Below are 18,378 nucleotides of genomic sequence, written 5' to 3'. Positions count from 1 at the left end.
AGTGGTCAGATCATATTCCCCAAAATTCATGTTGAAGTTCTCATCATTAGTACTTCATTATGTGACTCTATTTGGAGATAAGTCCTTTAAAGAAGATATTATGTTAAAATGGGGTCATTGGGTGTGCCATAATTCAGTCCGGCTGGTGTTACATGAAGAGGAAATTTGGACACAAAGAGAGAAACTTCAGGGATGCACAAGCACAGAGCAAAGACCATGTGAGGTCACAGAGAGAATGTACATATTTGCAGCAAGCCAAGGAGAGAGGGCTCTGAAGAAATCAGGCCTGCTGACATCTTGATCTTGAAATTAACCTCCAGAAGTGTGAGAAAATGAATTTATGTTGTTTAACCCACTCAGCTTGTGGCACTTTGTTCCCGCATCTCTAGCAAACTAATATACTAGCCATGTAAAATCTAGAAATGACATTAAGAAAACAATTCTATTTATAATTGCATCCAAGAGGATAAAAGGCTTAAGAATAAATATAACAAAAGAAGTGCAAGGCTGGTACACTGAAAACTACAAAACAATTTTGAAAGAAATTTTAAAAAGCCTAAATAAATGGAAAGGCATTCCATATAAATGGATTGAAACATTCAATATCTATCTAACTATTCATATGGTAAAGGTGAGAGAGGAAATTGAAATTTTTTAAAAAGAAGAAATGAAAACAAGAGGAAAGCACGATGAGGAAAGGAGTTGCAGTAGGAGCCATCAGGACTGACGGTGGCCTGGCTGTGCCCTGTGGTACAGAGCCCTCCAGCAGTTAGCATGAGCCCCACGGTCTGCCTGGAGGAAAAGCCTCCACCAAAGGCTCTGCAGAAGCACAGTTTCTGCTGGGGCTGACAAACTTAGGGAACATAAGGTCTGTCCAGAAGGTATACAGCCACATACTATGAAGAATAGTACGTTTATGGAAAAAGTGCGTTTATGGAAAAAGATACAAGATAACAGGAAACATTATACACAGGACAATGACACCTCAGTCTCCTTTAAAGCAGGTACCTTGGAACCTCACACAGTTCTCCCAATCACCATCAGTTGCCTCATTGCATTTTCCTGAATCTCAATGACAGTCTGAAATCTCTTCCCTTTCAAAGGTGATTTTAGTTTTGGGAAAAGCCAGAAGTCACAAGGAATGAGTTCCCAAATCTGGGCTGTAGGGGGCTGGGTGACTTGATGTTTCGCCAAAAAACTCTGTGTGACACGGGAAGCATGAGTGGGTGTATTGTGATGAACCTGCCAATCACCAGTTGCCCATAGCTTTGGCTTTCTGAATCATCCAAATAGCTTCCGACGAGGAACGTTCAAGCTTAACGGAAAATATGGTGCAGGTTTAAGGCCCTACTTGCTCAGTCGTTTTGAATGCAATGGCCACACATATACATGCTCACTCAATGGGCTCCGCTGTCTGGCCCCACTGACTAGCACAGTGAAGTCTTCATTGTTCACACATGTGCATTCCAGTCCAGTCTCCTTGGCTGCCAGGTTACATCCGTGTTGTGCAAGCAGTTCTCATTATATTAATAATGTTTGGACTTTTTCAGGACAGACCTTGGTATGTCCTGTAATTCGGATATTTTTATCACTTCAGAAAAATCTGGATGGGATTTAAGGCTGACAGTGATGTCCACAACATTCAGCATTTTCAGAACTTTTCATTTGCTCCATTATTAGGCATTGTGCAGCATATTCGTTAACATGTCTATTTTATGTGTTAATTCACTAAGTGCTTGCTGAGCACTTGCCCATTTTCCTTTCTTACAAAATGTAGGATTTGAATTAATCTTCAATATAATTGAGGGATAAGGTCTATGTTTCTACTACACACTGTTACTACTTGAAGTGTATGATTATGCTCTTACCCTTTTAAAGAATGTACAAGTCCATTTTAATAATTTATTTTCTACTATTTTGTGTAGTAGTTTTTGTACTTTGCTGTATGCTGATCAAAAACACCCATTAGCTTATTGAGACTTAAAAAGAAGATGGTATAAACATTTGCCACTTTAAAGCAATATATTATTTTTCTATGAATGAAGCAAAAATAATTTTAGTGTTACTATCATAAATGTAGCAATGATATGAGGATAAAAGGCATTATGTATCTTGCATGTTAAATGTTCCCATAAATAAAGAGTAATGTTAGCTGTTAGGTGGATTTTTTTAAAATGCTTATTTGATTCAAAACACTTCATAAAATTTTTATTTAAAACTATAAAAGAGCAAAAAACTAAACTATGCATAAATAATGTAATGATATTCCTGTTGATTCTGAGAGCAGAAGTTAGCCAAAATGAACGAATGAGTCTTACAATTGCATACTACAGGTCAAAAATTAGCCCTATAAAATGAGCAGAGAAAGGAAGTGCCATAGACCTAAAGGAAAATGCCGTAATATTACTTTAGGATTGAATTAAAGCAATCCACTAATAGCAATTTTCCTTTATCTGACAGCAACTATAGAGAGTTTCAACAAATTCTATTAAAATGAACACTAATAACAATAACAATAAAGATTACAATAAATACTAAGCACTCCACAGCCTGTTTTGTATCTCATTTTTTCCTTAAGTAAGCATAATAAGTATCCTGTTAGCCAAGCTTCAATTTACAACAGGTCCTTAGAAACACAGAAAAGTAAGAGTTGCAGGTGGGATGAAATGGGTAATTATAATTACTTTTATAAAGATAATATTGCACATGTAGTGTTTAAAAACCTCTGTGAAAGCTGGTATAGATAAGGGTTGCAAACACGTTTGAGATCTGTAGAGAAATTAGCTCAGGGACTAATGTCTATCTAAAGTTCTACGTAGTTGCAAATGATTCTGAGATATGATCCCAAGATCTTAAAGGAGCGAGTGTTCCTCTAATTCCACACCTTTGTCATGGACGAAGAACGTGGTACTCTTCTGTGATTTCTGATTCATTGTTCTTTGAGAGGTGAGCTAAAATTAAACCAGCGGGTTAAAAAAACAACAACAACCAGCAATTCAGTTAACTACAGTAAAATAGAAACAGACCTCACTCATTATAACACTTCTGACAAGTCAGATGGACAACAACACTTTCCATAAGGAAATCTTAATTTCTCTCCATGAATTTGAAACAGACAATTCTATGGTGAAATGTATTGGGAAACTCAAAGGATTTAGGCCACAAGGTACTTGTAGATTCATGTAGACAAAGAAAAAAAAATCAGTTAAAAGACAACCACATTTTGGTAAGACTCAGTTTTCCAATTTAATGTTAAAAAGATAGTGTCCTAGGTGTGTGGGACATGTCCAATGTAATGTCCTATATGTAATATTACATTGAACTTAAAAATTCTTGTTGAGCAGAAATTTTAAAAAAAGGTTTCCTATGTATATTGAGGAGGAAGAAATGAACCTGCTGGGAGACTGCAGCCATTGGGCATAACAAAGTGTGTATGATCTCTCTTTATATATATATATATGTATGTATTTACATTTAATTCTTAAAAATACATATTTATTCTGAAATAAGTAGCAACTTGAGTATTGAATTGGGGAAAATATGTTACACTTACTGTTTTCCCTCTCACCAGCTAAGTGACCAGGAGACAGCCATTCTTTCTGCATCAAATTAGCAAAGTGGTAAAGTGTTTATTGATGGCATCTATAAACTCCTCCGAGCATGGAACAGAGTGGACAAGAATACACTAAAAAGACCTTTTGCACTTAGAACACTGAAGTGAAATTTCCATTTGATCTAGGAGTTCCTCTTTCCTCTCCCTTCTCTGAGAAACATTGTAAAAAGTCATGTACTTAATTCCAGGCACTGATGTCAATTCTTTAAAGTCTGGAGTATTAACTCATTTAATCCAATACAACACCTACAAGGGCGTTACTACAATTCTCCCCATTCGATGGTTGGGGAACTGAGGCACGGAGATTAAGAAAATTGCTTAAACTCATATAGCTATTTAGTAGGGGAGGTGAAATTCCAGCCCATTCTAGTTACAGAATCTGTACTTTTAACCAATATGCTTTACTTTCTTTCTTTGCATTATCCCGTTAAAATGAGGTTAACTGCAAAATAAGATGTAAACTAATGAGAGGAGGTGGAAAGGGTTAACACTAAAGCACATCCGCGAGCATGAAGAAACAAAAACAAACTAGCTAGCGAAAGCCAGTTAAAGCCTCCGCAGGATATTCAATGGGCCTCCTGTTTCTTCAACCTCTCGCTTTCGCTCCGGCTTACACTTTACAAAGCAGCTGCGGCCAGTGGACCACGCTGCCGCGCGCCTCCGTCCTCGACTCTCCTCGTGGAACTGGGGTCCAAAGGGGCTTCAGGCGCGCTCTGGTTTGCTTTCCTCACACTCCAACCACAGCCACACACACTCTTCCGGAAGAGAACTGTAATTAACCCTTTAGCGTCCTTGAAGAACCCCTTCAGTGGGCCGCGAGCCCCCGCAGTCCAGCGCGGGAGGCGACGCTAGGGCCAGGTGGGTGCGGGCGCCGCTGTCTAGAGGGCGGGCGGGGTGAAGGGATGGCACTCGGTGGGCGCGGAGCTGTCACCCAGCACTTCCGTCCTGGTTCGCCTTTCTCGCTGCCTTTCGTAGTGCGCGGGGCTGGAGTTGCCCTCTCACTACCCCTTGCATTGCTCCCGGAGTATAATCTCTAGGCGACTTTTCAGCCTGCGCGGAGGAAAGTGCAGCCATTGGACAGGTCGGTGCTAGCTGCTGGTTTCGGGGAGGAAGGGGGTGGGGGAGGCTGGAGGAGCAAGGGGGAGGGAAGAGAGAGGAGGGAGGAGGGTGCAGCCGCGGATCTGGCAAATTGCGAGCTGCCTTTCCTTCCCAAAGTGTGGAGCAGGAGCGCTGGGGAGCCCGGCGGCGCCTCCTCCGCCAGCAAACTCCAGGTTTCGGCTGGGCTTGGGGCCACCTCTTCCTTAGCCAGGAGGAACCCTCTCCCAATAGGTTTCACCCTGACTTTTTTCCACCCATCTCTTTCTTTTTCCTTTTCCCTTTTTTTTTAATAAATTTTTTTTCCTGGCTTTGGACTTCAGACTGCTGTAGCCTGAGTCTTCCCAGGTCTCTGCTGTTTGGGGCTTTCCATCCCTCCGGCTGCGAGAAAGGACACGCGCCCGGCTTCGGGAGAAGAAAAGAAGAAAAACTTGTCGGAGGGGTTTCGCCAGTCCACAGTAACCCCTCCCGCAAACCCAAACCTCCCTCTGGGCCATCCCAAGACTAAGGAAAGTTCGTTCAGTGCCGACTGCTTTCTTGGATTTGAAGGAGGCACCCGCGCTGGCTGTGGAATTAGATCTGTTTTGAACCCAGTGGAGCGCATCGCGGGGCTCGGAAGGCACCGGGGTGGCGCTGGCTGTGAGGAAGCGAGAGTTTGCGAGCCCCGGGTGCAAGTGGTCTTTCCTCCCCGTGGGTGTCGTTTTGTGTTTGGGGTGAGGGCTGCGAGTGTTGTGGCAAGTTGCGAAGAGAGACCCGGAGGTCCGGAGAGGACTGCGCTTCCCCTCGTACTCCCTTCCTTCTCCTTGCTGCAGGGTGTGAAATCCCAGCGAAATATACAGAGGACTCCTGGTACTGCCAAGACCTGTCCGCAGCGTTAAGCCCTGCCATCCCCATTCCCACTGGGAGCCCAGGGCGCCAGGGAAGGACTGGCGGGTAGGAGGAGGGAGGTCGCGGCGGCGGCATGGCGAGGTTCCCGAGGGCCGACCTGGCCGCTGCAGGAGTTGTGTTACTTTGCCACTTTTTAATGGACCGGTTTCAGTTCGCTGAAGGAGAGCCTGGAAACCAAATCAGTGGTAAGATGCACTTTCGCTTGTTGACTTTGTGCGCAGCTAAAGACCTCTCTGGTACCCCTGTTCTCAATTCACCCGCCCCCCACCTCATCGGTCTGCCCTTGGGAAAGTTAATGCAGTTGATTTTCGGGTAAATTTGGGCTTCCCAAATGGGGAAAATAGGGCTGGCTAGCAAGGATGGAGGGGCCTGGGGGTTTTCTTGAGGATTCGGGCTTGCGTCACCTGAGCGCCAGGGGGTGGTACTGACTCCCCCAAGTCACCAGAACGGACTCTGGTTTCAGAGCAAATCTGTGGATACTTCGCCCAGGAGCTGCCATCCCGGGGCTGTCTCATCTCCGACTCCTCCTCCTTCCCTGCCGCCGGGATAAACTGAGCGAGCGTGTGATGGGGGCTGTGGGTGGGAGACGTGGTGGCAGCTGGGGATTGCAGGGCTTGGGTCTACTGGACACAATTACCAGTTGCCTCACCTTTCTCCTGTACGCAACCCCCGGCTTAGCTCCGTTTCTCTGTCTAGTGCTGAGTGCGTGCTGGAAGTAGGGCGGAGTGGGTGCGGCGGAGAGCGGAGGAGCCTAGGAGGTGGCAGAGGTGGAGCGGGCGCGGGTCTGTAGACCGACCCTTGGCGTCGTTGTACGCCGCGGCTGGCTTAGTAGACAGGCCTAAAGGTGCCGGGGTTCCTCCGAGTGCCCTGACATTGCCCACCGCCCCTCGCCCCGAGCAGCCCTGGCATCTTCATTTTCCCAGGGGCAGCGCCTCCTGCTCCTGCGGCTGCTCCTCCCAGGAGTGCGTCCAGCCGGGAGCCGCGCCCCCGCCCCCGGGGCGAGCGCGGAGCCCTGAAAGCCGCCCTCCGCCTCCTGCCGGCTCCGCCAAGCGAGGTGCTCATCCGGGCTATACCTCCCGCGACCCTACCCACTGCCAACCGGTGCTGCCCCCCATTTCCACCCCTCAGGAAGAAAGCGAAGAAACAGTCAGAGGGGGACCTTGGCAGAAATTTGTAAACTCGAGTGGACTTCGAGAGGAGGTGAAATGAGAAAATAAACAAGAAACACAAGGAAACATTTCTGTTTAGGATAATAAGGTTTTGTTTTCATTCTGAGGGCGGGGTGTGGGGGATGGTAAGTGTTTATCCGGAAGTACACAAGTGTATGAAAATGTCAAACATGTAAGTGGCAGATGAAAGAAAGCTAGAGAGGGAACCTGGGGATTCCAGGTGAAGTGCATCTCGAAGGAGGTCCGTGAATGAAATCTCACAAGCTGGGACCTAGAAGACAGCTCAAATACTGTGTCTAACCCAGTTGTAAATTTTTAGAGGAAGCACAGATTCATGATTGCAGGGTGTGTGTGTGCTTGTATTGGGAGCGCTGGGGCAACATGATAACAACACTTTTAAAACTGTGAATAAAATGCAAATTTCCTGGATGTTGATTCGTCTTTGACACATGTAATTGTTCTCCATGCATGGACATAGGTCGTTCTTGACTAGGTATTATTTAGATCAGTAGATCATACCTCTGTTTATTTCTCTGACACAAACCATTTGTTAAAGAACAAATAAGACTGACCCCTCCAGGAAACAACACATTTATTCTAAAAGGTGCACCAGTAATTTTCATGGACGTATTTATGGAATAAATGAACGGCTTTAAGCATGTAAACAATTTAATTCATTTCAAAGGAGGTTAGTGGTGTGTGTGCCAAAATGCATCCGAAGTTACTGGAAAACTTCTTTGGCACTGGGTGTAAGTAATGCATTACAGTAAAAGATAAAAGAAAGGTCAGCAGATTTTTCTTTTTTCTGAAAATTTTCATTAATACTATATTAATGTGGAAAGAATATATATACAAGAAATTACTATTCTAAGTTATTGAGGATGAAATTCATTTCACTCTAAAATTGGTTAGATAATTAAAAACCTTTGGTTTGGGAAACATGAAATACTTATATTGTTCAACATAAATATTCAGGTATCATAAACTAATCCAATATTTCTGGTGGAAAACTACTCTAGAAACCTGTATATTTTTAGGATTGAGTGAAAAAGGAATACTTTTAAATTTCTTGACAAATGCATTTGGAGATTTATTCAAACTGAAGTTTTCTGGATACTAGTCCATACAGTTTTATGAAATAATCTTGGAATTAAATGGTTAGTCTACTGAATATATAAAATACAGCAATGAATGGAAGAAAAAATACCGCTTCTTTTGTGAAGTAGTCTCGCTAAAAGTTCAACACAGTAAATAAAAAAGGGCCCAACAGTCTTGAGATTTGGCATGTAACAATCAGAATTTTTATTACAGACAATTTGGCATGGGGAGAAAAATCTGATTTCATAACAGGGCTATTTTATTATGCATTACTTCAGCAAACCGCAGTTAATTTTATTGCCACCAGAGGGCAGAAAAACTGCTATGGTATTCTATTCCTATCTTTCTCAAATATCTGATTAATGGTCCTTAATATTTTGTTTTTCATATTTACAGTTTTTTTGGTATTTCAGTTTTTATCAATGCATGGCAATTTAATAAGAGTTCATTATATATTTGCTTTTATTGAAATTAACTATTCATTCAACCCCTGACGTGTAAAAAGACGTACACTTTGAATACTTCTTGTGGAAAGTACAGTGGAAAAGTGCAGTGGAAAAACAAGACACCCTCTTTTGCATTATTGTTGCAGATTATTTAAAAATTACTGTGGAATTGCCAAAAAGATAACTTTAAAGTACCTCTCATTAAAAGTTAATTATTATATAATTAATTAAACTTTAAGATTGAATGTACTTTATGCATATCTAAAAAGTATTTGCTCATACTAAATATATATCTCAACACCAGTATTTAGAGAAAAATAAGCTTAGGATAATTCTAAATTTTATAAATCTCAAATCTGTATTATTAGACACTCATTTTTACACAATGAAGTTTCTGAAAAACAGTTTAGAAATGTCAAAGGAGAAGGATGTCTTAATGTCTTGAAGAATTCTGAAATTTAAGTGAGGAAAAAAAGCCTAAAACATGTTGTTAGAGTTTGATCTGATTATTCTTAATGTGACTTAATGTACTACAATGGTAATGAACTAGTTTATTAGTAGAAAGAGCAAAACTAGTTTGGGGCCCAAGGAAATTTTAACTTTTTAAATTTTCTAATATTGTTATATTCTAGGGACAGTTTATTTTGAACAGATTATTTACATTTTTTAGTTGTTTCTCCAGTTTGATATTTTTCTGTTACTTTCTGCTTTCATTGGAATTATAAAACTTAGTTTGAAATATTAATAATTTTGGAGTTATGAGAGTGTCTCTGTTGAGATAAACTGTCACTAGTATAAAATTTCTAAGTGTTCATATGTATGCCTCAGACAAATAATAGCCATTACTTGTGACTGCATATAAAAATTTTCAAAATATGAAATGTGAGAGCCTTTTTTTTTTAGATAATAGATACAAGTTGAAGCCTGAAGTTGGGCAAGTTTGGACTGGACATCAGTGTGATCTACAACATATATGTCAGAGATAAGGTTTTAGGTCATGGATGTCTGCATAGAGACTTTGAATTATTATAATTAGAACATTGTGCATTTGTGAAATCTGATCTTTAGAAATGGGTTTCTATCAAAGAGAATGTGCTTGAGTAAAGATAATGGAAGAACTTTCTCTAAACAGTTTTCTTTGCAAGAATTATGTTTTCATGCAAAGAGGTAGCTAATATGGATTCTTTTCAGTTTTGTCTAAGCTTTCTGCTTTTTAAAAGACACCTGCTGTGGTAGATAGAGTATAAAGAGGAATGGATTGATCTACAACTTCAATCGTGAAACCTAAAGTCTTGAGCCATTTCCTTTAAATACAATCTCTTAACCATGGGCTTCAAGCGTGTGTTCTCAAACTACTTTCCTACCCCTCTCTCCTCTGTATGTTTTTTAATACTCCGACCAAATGTGTTTCCTTGATGCTTGCTGACTATGTACCATGTGTTACTAGCTCTTTGCCATTCCTCCTGCTTTTGAATTCATAGTCCATCTCCATCTATGCATCTTCCACTTTTCCTTACAGGCTTATTGGGAGGGACACCCTCCACAAAAGGATGTGATCTTGTAGAGCCCATAGAGAACTTTGTGCCTTGTTTAAGGCACATGTTTGACTCTGCTTGATATTGTAGGAGTACTTTTTCCTTCCCGCTTCTGCATCCCTTTCATATATACTCTTAGATCACATTGCATGTTCTTGAGGTCACAGTCGGAGTCGTTCATTTTTGAATCCCCTGTGGCATCTACCACATAGGCATGCAATAAACAGTTGAACTGAGTGGAATTATAGTTCAAGCTGGACTATTGACCTGAATGTCGCCTTGGGAGGTGTTTTTCTATTTCTTTTTCTATCACTTTTTCTGTCGATAACATGGAAATAAATATATAAACGGGCTTCATAGAATAATATTTAAAAATGAGACAGTGGGATCTACAGGTCTGCCCAACTGCCACAGTGCATTTGGTGGATGACATATACACTAAACTTTCTGTTGAGTATAGAACTTTCAAAAAGTTCATTCCACTATTCTACTATCCTTCTGATTTCTGACTGAGTTTTCACTCCTATTCTTAATCTAACATGTAAAAATACAGTGTGTTCGTATATGAAAATGCATATGTGCATCATATACAGGGTCCAGCACAAATAACACCCCTTTTCATTACAAAATATTTTACTATAAAGTCATAAGCACTTTCTGTAACATAACTATCACACTCAAGCACACCATATGACATTGTAGGTGAAATGTTCAAGTTAAAACTATAAATTATTTCACCCATATTATTACCCTACCAACCACACTGAAGCAGCGTTACTTCAGCTGGACCCAGCAGATAGCGGTGGTAGTCTGGTTTCATGGAGATGAACATTATTAAATAATTTTAGTTCTTTGTGAAATTACTTCAGAACTGAACTGGGCTTAGGCCTCATGCCATTAGCCTGTAGTGAAGAAGGCTTTAAAAATCGTCTCATAAAACTTGCTATGGTGGCGTGGTGGGCGGTCTTGTGCGATGCGTAGAATGTATAACAGTGCCTGCTCCCTGAGTGGCTTAGAGGAAAGAAAGAGACAGGGAGTGGAAGAGGGGGAGAGAGAGTATATTGAGTCTTAATACCAGAAATAACAGATATAGTTGTTCTTCCAAATGGGTTTGTTTGTATTTGTTTCCATCTTCTGGACATTATGAATAGTGACCAATGCACTGCCTTTTAAATTTTAGTTTCTTTAAAGCTCAGAGTACAATTCATGCCCCACCTCCAACAAGTATATAAATATTTTGTGTGTATGGGACAAGAAATAAGTAAATAAAAGGCAGTGGTTATTATATATAAGGTTATATATTACTAAGTTGCTCTTGGGCTTCCTTTTAATATGACCAATTCCAGTCCTTTGCCTTTATTCTGAGCACATTTTCTCAAAGCTTTAATTATCTCCTTAGAATACTCTTCTCTGAGAAGTCTTTCTTCTTCAGAAGGTTCACACAGGATGTTTTCCCTTACCATCCCCCAGAAAGGATGGTTCTGTTCAGCTGAGGAAGTTACTGCACAATGCCAGACTAAGCAGTGATGCTTTTAAGACAGCTTCTCCAACTCCTTCTTGAGTCATATATTGCCTGGCCAAATTCACAGGATAGTATCTGAGGAAAGAATAGAATATAAAATATCTATGTTGTGTTGTAGCCACTTGGAACCCGTTTCGTGTTTGTTTTTTGGTTTGTTTCTATTTTGCCCTGTTTAGTTAAAACGGTGGTGGACCTTTTAACTAAAGGTTAAAAGGACCATCATGGAATGATGGTCCTGATTTGGGTATTTAAATAGAATTAGAGGTCTTGTTGAGTGCCTGTTTGGAATTAGTATGGCCTATTAAAGATTGCAGGTCTGAGCATGGGGTCAGAAACTGTGTGACCTTCCTTGAAATCCAGACTTTTAATCCCTTTCTACAGGGGCCATCCAAACAGATCTAAGCATTAGCAGTGCCCCCCCCCCTCCTCACCCCCACCACTAAATTAAGATCAGCTGACTTTACTGTTTTTGCTACAGGCACTCTATTTGGGAATGGCTTGTGGTTTTGTGAAGAGAGGATCATAAAGGCCAGGATACGGAATGACTTTCATTTTACTTTTCTGGACTCGTTAATTACTTCCTTCCTCTTCTCCACCTACTATTTTTCACTCAATCATTGGAAATGTTTCCTAGAGTCCACATTACTGAAGATGTCATCATGTAGACAAGGTGCTTAGCTCATTGAGTCTTTGAGAATATAGAGAGAATATGAAGAACTAGTCCAGTAGATAAACTTCATATGAATCAAATACTTAAAAGTGAATTTTCTACCTATTCCTTGGAGTGTTCAGTGATAGAAGTCTAGATGAAGCTGAGATGTTTTGGCATGACTGTTAAGTGTCTCCTGGTTTATTTAGATTAGGGTAATACGTTCTTTGGTCCAGTAGGAATGTGGAACATTCAGCGTGCAACGACGTTTTTGAGAAGTAGGAATATTCTTCTGTGTGTATATGAGGGGGAACCCCCAACACTACATTTATTTATTAAAATTGTGTATTTATTCTCACATGTTTAAACTACAGTCACTTTCAAACTACTCTCCATTTGATGCAGTACGTACACCTATTGAGATTTTTTTTCCCACTGCTCAAAACAGTTTTTTAATTCATCGATTCTAATGCCTTTTAGTGCCCCTGCCATTTTTGTTCCACCTCTTCCACATTAGCAAACCGTTTGCCTTTGAGGGCATTTTTCATCTGGGAAACAACAAAAAAAGTCACTGGGCGAGATCTGGAGATTTGGTGAGTAGGGAGGGTGGGGCATGGGGGTCATGTTGTTTTTGGTCAGACACTGCTGAACACTCAGTGCGGTGTGGGCAGGTGTGCTCATAGATCACCCTTCATGAAATGGGCAAATGCATTGAAAGAGTCTTAAAAAAATTCACAGAAGCAGAATGCAGCCTCTCACAACAAAGCCAGCTGGTACACTGATACAGATGGGTTCCTATAGCACTCACTTAGCAAGGTAAGCCTGTACTTCTAGGGGCTCACCTTCCAGAAGATAATTCTGTTTTTTTTTTTTAGTTCCTCCTTAAATATATCTGTTGGTTGGTGAACCCAAATAAAGCTTCCCATCTTTTTTACCTCTGGAAACCATAATTTGACATCCAATAAAATATTTATTTTCCTAAGCCCTAAATGGGGAGTAATATAGGCAGAATTTGAAATGTTAGAGTATAAAATTCACAAATAATAATGGTTTGCAAGATGTGAAATAGTCTTGAAGGTACATTTCATGTATGGCTCATGATGAATTTATGTATCTTTGCTTAATTTTCTCCAAGATACAAAGTTAGCTTGTAGCTACACTAACAGTGAAACTGGTTATTTCACTGGCATGTGTTTTCATTTGTTTGGTCAAAGGCCACTGATTTTACTGCAGGCAGGTCTGGGAGCAAGTCCAGTGTGTCTGACTTCTCTCGGCTGTCCTGCCTCCTTTTGCTGTCCGTGTACTTCAGTACATTGAGAAGGCATAGACACAAATCACATTAATGGACTATGTATTCTAAAATGCTCATAAAAAGGAAATGTGAGATGATTTTTAGTATCCTGAATCATAGTCTCAGTGTATATGGGTTCTTGCTATTTAAAGCATTCCTGTCCCGAACTTTGATTGAAAAATAACCTCTTATTTATTTTGCTAGTCCATGCTTTTATGTTTAAAATTAGCTAAAGTGTACCACATATGCAGAATTATTTCAAGAGTTATATCATTTGGTAATAGCTATTTGAATTTTATTTAGTATTTGTGTAGGTCCTGGAAGTTTAGGCTTTTGAGTATTTTTTCTGTAATTTAAACATTATAGTAGACAATCAATTTGTGATTAACCCTATGTTATTAGTTGCTAATTTACATGATATTTTGATCTGTTTTTAGAATTTTAATTTCAGTTCACAATTTGCTATGTTTTACAAAACAAAACTGAACTAAAAGACATATTGCTGTGATTTGCATTTTTGTTATTTGGTTCTTGTTTGGAGTGGGAACAGAAAGGGTCATTGGAGCTTTTTGTCACACAATGAAATTTTAAAGAATATTTTCAACACCTATTTGAAAATTCTGTAAAAATAGACTTGTAAAGGTTAAAAAATGCCATTTTATGTTTTAGTTTGATTGAAAGCATTGTTGCTATATTACAAAGATACCATTGATGTTTTACTTCATATGCTTATTTAAAATCATAGGATACTACGTGTCTTGTGTAATATGCACATGTATGTTTTGATTCATAATTTAGATTTAAAAATTTTACATTTTTAAAATGTTTATTTCTTTTAATCAGATTAAATGAATTTTATGAAAGCTTTTCATTTGACATGAACTATATATAAAATTGTTTCCTGTGTCAGAATATTGTTGTAACATTTGTTAATCTGCCAAGACTAAGAAAACGCTGAGGAATGTGTTACCAAACACCTTTGGTTGGGGCTGTACTGTGAAATAATTCACATCACTTTCTGTTTCATACACACGTATTACATGTACATGTGTCGGTCCTACTTTTCCCACAATCGATGTGCCTGCAGTTGGTTTATGCAGTCTTCCATTAGTGACAAATTAGGACTGTTCTGCACACTGGTGCTATGCCTCTCCTTGCATATGTTTCTTCATATGCAGGAGATACTCAGCTTCCGTTTAGAGGTGGAATTCATAAGCTATTGGGCTTATGAATGTTCTATAAAAGATAATTCCTGATAGATCTTCCAGGATTAGGTACTTCCAAGTTAAAGAGGGGAGGAGGAGGTTAAAACCCTGATAACTATCCGTGTAGAGATATCACAAGTCTCAAGGACTTTGTTTTATGTCTTTATATCTGGGCAAACCCATCCTCTGTGTTCTTGATTTTCAGAAGTGTCCTGGCTATTCTAGAAGTCTCTTTGCTTTTCCATACCTGTTTTAGAAGAAACTTTTCAGATCTCACGAAAAATTCTGTTGGACTTTCAATTTGAAGTCACATTAAATCTCAGGGTCATTTGGTAGAGATTTCAATTTCGAAACCCCTTGGAAATGATTTCTTTCCTGCACCAGAGCAAGAGCCACAGTGCTTCCTAACACATTGCTAATAGGGGCTATTTGGCAGTGACCTTTTTCAGTTGAAAGATGTCCCTGGGCTGGGAGTTAGTGATGTTTTCCTGATCACATCATTAAACTAACCCTACATCTAATTGTTTCTTACGAAATACAAAGGGAAATCATTGGTTATTTAAAATGAACAATTCAACTAAGGGAAAGAATGGTAATTCCTAACTTCTTGGGAACTGCCACAAATGAGGGGTGAGTCCCCGGCAAAAGCTACATGGGAATGATGGCATTTTTACAGTGTCCCTTGACCAGCGTAGGAGTTCTAAGGAGGACTCCAAATTTGCTGCTTTATGGGGAATATCCTGGATTTAGGATTATTCTTAATGTTTAAGGTAATTAATATCAATTCCATGGAAGATTTACCTTAAAGAGAGTACACGAGCAGTTGCTACCATTTAAAGATAGTAAGTTTGTGATTTTATTTAGACTCTGGGCATTTATAAATTAGTGGTTTATAATTTGCTTGATTTGAAATTCCTAACTTGACCTCCAGCCCAGCAGTTTATGACTGGCTGCTGCCCTGAACTCACGCATACTGATCTGGATATTTTTCATCAGGAGAACATGCACAAGCTGGGCAGTCTGGTCTGTTTCTTTGCTATTTAGTCTTCATTATCTTTTTAACATCTGTTGTTCATTTCAAATATTTTAAAAAACAAGCATGATTCAAAGTCATTCTGCAGAGGATAGTCTCATTGTCTGGACATTGCAAAACAGCTTTTTGCGGGAAGTGAGATTTGTGCAATCTCTGTTTTGTCAAGCTGTTTTTAGAAGAGAGATTTGTAAAATAGGCACAGACAATAAGAAGCTGGTTTTTCTAAAAGCAAGTACTGATGTTTGACTTTAGATAGCTTCTCTCTGTCCTCCAGTCCCCTTATCCTGGTGCTGGCAGACCGTCATCCTTTCTAGCCTGGCATACTTCAGTAGCTTCCCATTCTGCCTCAGACAACACCCGGCCGCAACCCATTCTTCACTCCACAGCCTGAAAGATCTTTCGGAAATGCGAATCTGGCTGTGTTATTCCCCTCTGAAACTGCCTTTCTGCCTTCCTACTGCTCCTGGTTTACCTCTGCAGGTTCAAACTCATCATCACCTCGGACCCTCCCAAGTTTCCTCTCTGAAACTGCACTTGCCATTCACTCCTCTAGGAGCACCCTTTCCTCCTTTTCTCGCTGTTTGTCCTTCAGGTCGGTTTCAACTTGATTTTTGGCATATCGAATTATTTCTCAGTGTTTCTCTGCCACTCCGAGTCTGAGACAAGCCAGAATGCACTCTACGCACCCTTATCATACCACTTATCCCCCATAATATAATCAGTCCTGTGTGTACTTGTAATTAGTCCCAATCTGCCCAAGTTTCGAGACCAATCATCATTGCATCCCTAGCTCCAAGTATAGGAAGCCCTCTTTGAAAAGGTGTTGAATGAAGCAATCTTGTTAGTGTCCCACTTGTATGATGGTACTATATTTGTTCAGAGGCATCACATAGCCAGAATTTTGTTTGTACCTTATTTCTACATGTTTCTTAAGACAAAATTCCTAAATCATAATTTCTGTAATATGATGGCTCAGATTTAAATATTAGTGATGAAAATATATAAAGAAACAGATAGACCTCAGAGTAAGGGAACTTATCATATGTATGTGTGAGGAATTCATTTACAGAATGATGGTTTAGGAATACTCAAGGCATTTACTGAGCTACCAAGAATAGAGAAGGAGATGATGTTTGAATGCTTTATCAGGCAGCAACTTGAATAGTTTGACAAAATACTACTAGGAAGAATTTCATAGTTAATTTTGACCATTGGTTTAGTTAATGAATTAAAATGGTTAATTCTCTGGAGAGAATGCCATAGTTAAAAAGGATGTGTGGATAAAGAATCAGCGACGTAGAAATTAGAGACAAAACTATGACATTTGTGCAAATAGTTTTCCAGGTGTCTCAAAGCTAAAGATGCAAATTGGGAAATACCAGGATTAGATATTTAAAAGATTTCCAGATGCAAATCATTGGCAGCCTTTTAAACATTTTTTTTTCAACAAGAGTCTGAAAGATCTCAGTACTGCCCTCAGTGAAGTGAGTTACCTCTTTCCAAGGTCGTAAACACACCTGCTGAAGGTCACACTGGTGTCATCTGCACCCTTTGTGTGCTCAGCACCTTGTGTCCATTATTCTACAAGCACATCTTCCTCACCTTTGTCTGTCTTTATTGTTTTTCTGGAAACATTCTCCAAAGTTCTTCCTGTGTTCCATACCCCTTTTCTGGTGTGAACCTCTGATGTTTTTATTTGCCCAGTATCTCAGACCACCTTCTTCTGGTAACAGCACTTTCTCGTGGATCGGGAATATCCTCCTGCACACTCTGCTGTTCTCCTGGGCTTTTTATCAGAGTGCATGCCGCCCCAGGCAGTTCAGCTCGTGCCCCAAAGGTGACTGCTCATAATGACCTGTGTCTTGGACCTCAGGTTAGTTAGTTCTTCCCTAAATATTCCATATCTATTCTAGAAGAGAAAGGGTTTTGAGTTATTTTAAAAAATTCCTCTAGGAGCTGCTGCATTAGGAAGATGGAAGTCTAAAACATCGATAGGCAGTCTTAGACTTACTAATAGCATAAACCAGAAAATTCTAGTTTTCTCCTTTTTATTTTTATTTTTATTTTTCAAATATATTTTATTGGTTATGCTGTTACATTTGTCCTATTGTTTTTCCTTTGCCCCCCTCCACTTGGTACTCTCCTTCCCTCCAGCAATCTCCCATCCCCTTAGTTCATGTCCATGGATTGAACGTGTAAGTTCTTTGGCTTCTCCCTTTCCTATACTATTCTTAACATCCCCTGTCTATTTCGTTGCTACCACTTATGTTTCTTGATCTTTACACCATTTCCCCCTTTCTTCATCTTCTCCTTCCCAGCTGACAATCCCCCAAATGATCCTCATACCTATGATTCTGTTGTTACAATTCGGGAGTGTCAAGTTCATTTTCACTGGGGGCGACATCAGCCTTGCAGTTGCTTTCAAAGGGTCAAATGTATTTTAGAACTGTATTACTGTAACTACTCCTGAACTAGGGCCAAAGAGCTCGGTGCTGCTGCCGGGTAGAAACAAGGTGGAGGGCGGGATTCGGCTCATGGGCCTTGTGTTTGTCACCTGTGTTCTAGTTGTTTGCATAGTTTGTCTTTGTTTTTATCTTTCTAGATTCAGTTGTTGACAGTTGTAAGTGTGTTGTCATTTTAATGTTCATAGTTTTGATGTTCTTCTTTTCTTATATAAGTTCCTTTAACATTTTATGTAATAATGTCTTGGTGATGATGAATTCCTTTATCTTTACCGTATCTTGGAAGCACTTTGGTTATAGGTCGTTGCTTTTCATCACTTTGAATAATTCTTGCCAGCCCCCTCTTGCCTGCAAAATTTGTTTTGAGATATC

The 18,378-nt window shown here is 39.9% G+C and overlaps 1 protein-coding gene across 1 annotated transcript in view; it reads left to right on the top strand.

The window, feature by feature from the left end:
* Positions 1 to 5,660: 5,660 nt before the first annotated feature.
* Positions 5,661 to 18,378, top strand: part of PLXDC2 (plexin domain containing 2) — a 408,905-nt gene continuing 396,187 nt past the window's right edge. The window contains exon 1 of the mRNA XM_045858118.1: positions 5,661 to 5,781. Within this exon, the coding sequence (XP_045714074.1) occupies positions 5,670 to 5,781 (112 nt within the window). The 5' untranslated portion in view covers positions 5,661 to 5,669. The remainder of the gene's footprint in view (positions 5,782 to 18,378) is intronic.

The sequence above is a fragment of the Phyllostomus hastatus genome, unplaced genomic scaffold (genome assembly GCF_019186645.2).
Source record: "Phyllostomus hastatus isolate PE091 unplaced genomic scaffold, TTU_PhHast_1.1 phas_scaffold_1674, whole genome shotgun sequence".
Taxonomy (NCBI): domain Eukaryota; kingdom Metazoa; phylum Chordata; class Mammalia; order Chiroptera; family Phyllostomidae; genus Phyllostomus; species Phyllostomus hastatus.
Note: the sequence above shows the minus strand (reverse complement) of the source record. Positions and strands in the feature narration are given on the sequence as shown.